The following is a 6,685-nucleotide window of genomic DNA, read 5'->3' as shown; positions in this document are numbered from 1 at the left end:
CCACCTCAGGCCTTCATAGGCTCCAGGTATGCATGTGGTGTGCATATATACACATACACAAAGTCAAAATACTCCTATACATAAATGGTAAATACTTCTAATGAAGGGAGTAAATAATGTTCTATTGCATGGATAAACCACAACTCCTTCATAAATTTGTTCACTGTTGCTTACCTTCACTGATACTTTCTTAGAAGTAATTTTTATTTTTTATTTCATTTATATCAGTTCAAGCATTTTAAAATTACCTTTCACCTACTGTTTTGAATTCAGGCTATTCTATTTTCTATCATTTCTTGATACACAGTGCAATTTTTTGTGCTTTTTAATCTATTCCACATTCATAAACATAAGCAAATATGGGTGTATTTTAAACAGAACTTGATAGGTAGACAGAGGTTCAGTTTCTCAGGTTCTTTGCAGAGCAAATCAAGTTTACCTACAGTCAGGATGGAATAATCTAGGTAGGTCCTTGGGGAGAGGACATGATAGAAAAAAATATCAACCAGCTGAATATATTATCCAGACTCTTGTTGTCTTTGTATCTTGAAGTTGCTATAGCTGCTGTGCAGACTGAGGACCTCTCTGGTTCTCTCAGGACTGTAAGATTCCACAGACCAGCTCGCTTTCTCACAATCTCTCAAGGTGTCTGAAGAAGTTTCTATCTCAGTGTAAAGATAGGTGGACAATGGTTGGTGGTTGATGATACCAAAAGAGGTAGATCTATCAAAAAAGAGATTCCTAGGACAATGAGAAGAGACTCAACAGTTACAGGTTGTATGCTTTAACCAAAGAAAAAGGTAACTGGGAGATACAAAATTGATAATAAAGAGTCAACACCTCTTCACTTAAGTTGGGACAATTGTGACAAATGTGCACTTTGTAGCTGTAGTGGCACAAAAAACAAACATTCTTTTTTTAATTCTAGAGGAGGTCAGGGGTGTTGGTGTCCTTGAGAATAAGAACATTCAGGACTGTAAAAGAGTCAGAAGTAGAATGTAAGGGCATTCATCCATAGGATATTACAAGACAACAGAGCTTAGTGTCTTTGTTTCTAAATAGGGATCATAGATGAAATGATTCTGTATTCCTAAAGGCATTACACTAGAGAATAAAATATGTAAAAGAATTTGATGTACTGGAATAATAAAATTCATTAAAAGTAAATTAGGAAAAGACATGAATGATTTATAATTTAGAGTTTTTTTCATGGATGTTATTTTCTAAAAAATTCTAATTATTTTATCCCTTAGACTTTAAGAGGAAAATTAAGCAAAGCAAGAGAAGAAATAACTCTAGGTGTCTATGAGTACACAAGAGTGAAAACATGCATATGTTTATGTATGAGTAAGAATCTATGGGTCTAATGTAACTCAATGATAGTGCCTACTAACAGATGTGTATAAATTGAGTCTATATTAAATGTTTCCTATGCACTGTTTCAATCAATACTTATATCTCAGGTGGAGTTGATATGTGCTTTTATGACTTTTCACTTTGTAGAAGAGGAAATTGAAGGGTATACTTGTTTAGTGATGCAGAACACAACTACTAGATATTTTAAAAACAAACCTTTCCCCGACTATAAAGTCCTTGCTCTTAAATTTTATGTAGCAGTGAGTAGGAGGAATAGTGTGTGACTCGTGGCAGAAATGTAGATCATTATATGTTAGATGAGTTTATATCAGATGTTCTCAGTGAATTCTCTTTATCTCAATGCAGATCCCTGCTGAACCAGTGTGCTCCAGCTACCTGCCTTCTTTGATTCCATCATGCCTGAGTTATAGACAGGTCACTATGCACACCTTCTACTTACATGGCTGTTGGGGATCTGAACTCAGGTCTCCATGCTTGATGACAAGTGCTACAGCCACTGAAACATTATCACAGCCTCCTGCTATAGTTTCTGTAGAAGTGCCCTAAGTACTGAAAACTAATATCTTAAAAATAGTTATTGTCATATACGATTTTCCATAGACTTCAGTTGAAGACAATGTGGTAGGTCAAAGTACTACAGCTAAGATATTCCCCCAAAACTAAACTTTTGGAGGATTTTCTGATTGAATGATAATCTCCATTTTATTTCAAGAATGAATAAATGTCTGTTCAGTAATTTCTTAGTTAAACAGAAATATAATCAATTTGGAGGGGCAAATGAGTCTATTTTTTTCTAATAAATGATTTCAACCACTTTGTGTAGATAATAGTATTGTGGTATATTTTATTTTATTTTACAAACAATATTCCTTTATTCTGATCTCTTCAAACATTTCTCCAAAACAGTGAACACTCACAAATTAAGCCATCAAAAGAAGGCTCCTTATTTGCAAATGTTCTTGAAAGACAAAGCTTTTTATACTATATGGCTGCAGAATCAGAGTTTCTGAGTCAGCCACACTTAACATACTAGAGACATGAGTCTGTCAGAACTTTTTGGAGTCAATAGAATAACCTTCCAAATATAATAAATGTTCCAGCTTATATGAAATGAGCTGCAATTTACTAGAAAACACATAGGTGACCCTGTTCTTCACATTGCTGATAGTATTTAAAGAGTGAAAAATATAGGCAGGGACAGCTTAGATTTTATTATTTTCCATTTTGCGAATTTCATACATGAGAATTTTATGTGCATAATTACCATACCTCATCACTCCCATCCACAAAACCAGATGAGTCCATTTAGTGTGGCATGTAAGTACGCGTGTTTAGGGGTGAGCACTTGGGATTTGATATTTGATAGTTTCCATCTCTCAGCATCCATTGATATCCTCACACCTTTATGTAGGAACGGGGTCTTGTCAAATTTTCCTCACCCACATTGGCATGTTAACTGGTCTTCTTTAGGAAAAATTTCAACATTAGTTGAAATTTCATGGGTATAAGTTTCCAATCACTTCTAGAAGATGCTAGCAGCTGATGACTTCATCATCTGGCTTTTACTATCTTTCCCCATCTGTGATGTTTCCTGTGATATAGGTTTAGAGGTTGCATCGCAGATGTATGAGTTACAGTTGAGCACTACCCAGTCACTTACTTGCTGCATTTTGAACAATTGTGGATCTCTGTAATAGTTTCTGCCTACTGAGAAAGAAACTTCTCTGATGAGGGGTGAGAACTATACTTACTGGGCCAGGCTGGTATATAAACTATATGATCCTAGCCAAACTTAAAAGTATGGGGAACTCAAAGGCAGGCATAATTCTGGAGATTTCACCATGGTGGACTGGTGCATGGGCAGTGGCAAAAGTGAACTTGTGATTCTGGAAATCTTTTATAAAAATATTTACATGGAAATTGTTTCATCACATTAATATAACTTATTAATATAAATTATATTATGAATCTTATTCACAAGAAGAGTGAATTACTAACTCTTTTTATTTTTTTGGTCTGATGCCATAGACATTGCCCTTATTTGTGGTGCCACAGAAGATTTCAATATCTCCCAGTGCCTTTGGTCATGCTGGATATGAACATTACTCTGGTCAGTGAGTTTATCCTGGTGGGCTTCCCTACAGCCCCTTGGCTACAGGTCCTCCTATTCTTCATTTTCCTTGTAGTCTACATGTTGATTATAGCAGAAAATCTTGTAATTATATTCACTGTCTGGTCCACTGGCTCCCTCCACAAGCCCATGTACTATTTCTTAAGTAGTATGTCCTTTCTAGAGATCTGGTATGTCTCTGTTACAGTCCCCAAGATGCTAGATGGATTCCTCCTGCAGAGACGGCACATCTCCTTCACAGGCTGTATGACTCAGCTCTACTTCTTTATCTCACTTGCATGCACAGAGTGTGTGCTCCTGGCAGCTATGGCCTATGACCGCTATGTGGCCATCTGCCACCCTCTTCGATATCCAGTCATCATGACCACAGTTTACTGCATACAGCTAATGGCCCTTTCCTATTTTAGTGGTTTCATGGTCTCTGTTGTCAAAGTCTATTTCATTTCACATGTTGCTTTCTGTGGCTCCAATGTCATGAACCACTTCTTCTGTGATATCTCACCAATCCTCAAATTGGCATGCAAAGATATGTCCACAGCGGAGTTAGTAGACTTTGCTTTGGCTATTGTTATTCTTGTCTTCCCTCTTATCACCACTGTCCTCTCCTATGTCTACATAGTGTCTACCATTCTGCGCATACCCTCCACCCAGGGAAGAAAGAAGGCCTTCTCTACCTGTGCCTCCCATCTCACTGTGGTCATAATTTATTACACAGCCATGATTTTCATGTACGTCCGACCCAGGGCTATTGCATCTTTTAATTCCAATAAACTCATTTCAGCTGTGTATGCTGTCCTCACACCCATGCTTAATCCCTTCATCTATTGCCTAAGGAACCAGGAAGTCAAGGATGCAATCAAGAAGACTCTGGGAGGTGGCCAGTGCTTCCTGCTCTGCTGATCCCTTTGCCCTGAGAAAAAGACATTGCCCATGTAATTTATGAGAATTACTGTGATCATTTTATTAATAGTTTCACTTCATGAACTTGGATTTGTAAAGAAATCATAGTATAGGTAAAAACAATATATACATACATACCTACATACATAAGTAAAATAAATTATAAACAACTAAATAATGGATGACAGGACTTAATCTTTATCACTTGAATCAATAAGCAGTTATTAACAACTCTAGATAGTTAGAGCATCCTGAAATGATGTAATACTAGTAGACATATGACATTTAGAAACTATTCTTAGCATTTTGCTCAAAATAAACTATTTTATTTTAAGAGCACTTTATGGTCAGCTGGCTGACATTGTGAATTGAGAAAATGAAATATGATGAAGTTAAATAAATTGTCTACTGTTGAAGCTAAATTACCATCAAAGTCTTTGTCTAAGCTCAGGAAATCTAGCTTAAAAATGCATTCTATCAGGTTCTCTCTGCATCTCTGATCTGTGATAACAACGCTGGAGAATATTAGCCATCAAACAGTAATTTCTAGCAGGGAAAATACAATCTAGTGATCAGTATACACAGAGAGATGTGATGATAACTGGTATCAGTGCTGTTCTAATTGTAGTGTTTATAACTACATTGGGTTCTTGATAATGAGTACCATTGGCTAAAATAATAATATTTATAATTTTATTTTCTATGCTTATCTCTGTTTTTCAAATATAACAACTCATTTCTCTCTGTACAGGTGAACTAAATTGTTTCATATTTAAAAGTGATATTCCTCGAATTTCTATCAAATGAAGAGTAGTTATTGATTCAATGATACAGGAGCAAGTTGAGCTGCCTATTCAGCCTTGGCTATGACAACTTTTCATCATTCATGACAGATTCTCAGCTGTCAGTTTGTGTTTGACTCTCTGCCGTAGTACAAGCTCCTTTAGAGCTGAAAGCAACTCCTTCATTTTTACAATGCTTGCCATGGTTGTCTGGGTTGTTTTCTCTTGTCAGAGTAAACACACTTTCGTTTACATTTGTGGAAGAACTTTCTAAATATATTGCTCCAAGTGTTTCTAATTCGATCACTGACTTTCACTATATTTTAATATGAAATGTATATTAAATTACTCCATTGGGAATGGAGTAAGTGGGAAAATATTGGGAGAATGGATGAACATTCTAGGCCAATATTTAGCTAAAGATTCTGGGACTTCAGATTCCATAGTCGTTAAAGTACTGGGTACACAAATACGAGGACCCAAATTTGATTTCCAGTGCCCATGTAAAAAGCTAGGTATGGTGAGACATGCTTATTATCCATGTGGTAGGGAGGCAGAGACAGATCAATTCTTAGAGCTTTCTGGTCAGCCGGCTTCGTAAAACTGGTAAGGTCTAGGTAAAACTAAAGACTTTGTCTCAAAAAAGGAAAAAAAAAAAGAGTAAACAACTTCTTGAGAGATGGAATTTGAGATGTCCACTGGTTTCTACAAGCACAAGTGTATATTTGCACATACATGTGCCTATTATATTCATCCGTTTACACAAAGTCTTTGATATTTTATGTTGTTAGCTATGTGACCTTCAGAGGTCATTAGGATTTCAGTTTCCTTGCCTATAAAATGTGTATTATAAGATCTACATTCAAAATTGGCATAAAGTTTAAAAGAGAATGAGTATGTAGAATGAATATGTAGAAAACATCATGATGCTTTTACATTATTTTCTACTGCTTCTTCTAAAGTATACATTCTTCTAACTTATTGAATGAAGTCCAAAATAAATTTAGTGGTTCAAATATATTTTTAGGAATCAGCTCCTTGGGAGCTTCATGAGGCTGTCCTTTTTTTCCCCTCCTAGTTCTCAGACTTTAGTGATTAACACCACCATACCTGTCAAGAAGAAATTCTTACTGCTTTTGCTTAACTTCCATTTGGTGTAACAGTATCTCAGTTATAGTATTTTACCCATTGATAAGTGGATATTAGCCAAAAAGAAGCTCAGAATACCCATGGTACAACACACAGACCATATGAAACCAAAGAAGAAAAAAGATTACACCAAAGTGTAGATGTTATAGTCCTACTCAGTAGGGGGAAGAGAATGATCTCTGGGAAGTAAAGAGAGAGAGAGGGAGGGATCTGGGAGGGAGAGAGGAGGGCGAGGGAAAATGGGGGCCAGTTCAGATATGGGAGATGGGGGAGAAGTAGAGAGAGAGGGTCAGGAATTTGAAAGTAGGTGTGTAGCAGTGGGGATGGATAATGGGAGGGTAGCCAC

General features: G+C 36.4%; 1 protein-coding gene across 1 annotated transcript; it reads left to right on the top strand.

Moving 5' to 3' along the window:
* Positions 1-543: 543 nt before the first annotated feature.
* On the top strand, positions 544-4,438 carry LOC110332771 (olfactory receptor 6-like). The gene is made up of 3 exons (XM_021214123.1): positions 544-800; positions 1,723-1,791; positions 3,406-4,438. Exon 3 carries the CDS (start codon positions 3,464-3,466, stop codon positions 4,406-4,408), a length of 945 nt encoding a protein of 314 aa, XP_021069782.1. The 5' UTR covers positions 544-800; positions 1,723-1,791; positions 3,406-3,463; the 3' UTR covers positions 4,409-4,438.
* The last annotated feature ends 2,247 nt before the right edge of the window (positions 4,439-6,685 follow it).

This window comes from Mus pahari, chromosome 1 (assembly GCF_900095145.1).
Source record: "Mus pahari chromosome 1, PAHARI_EIJ_v1.1, whole genome shotgun sequence".
NCBI classification, from domain to species: domain Eukaryota; kingdom Metazoa; phylum Chordata; class Mammalia; order Rodentia; family Muridae; genus Mus; species Mus pahari.
This window is presented reverse-complemented; position numbering and strand designations above follow the sequence as displayed.

What these genes read in the sequence shown, in the direction of transcription:
- LOC110332771 (XM_021214123.1), top strand. Translation starts at nt 3,464, where the DNA reads ATGCTGGATATGAACATTACTCTGGTCAGTGAGTTTATCCTGGTGGGC.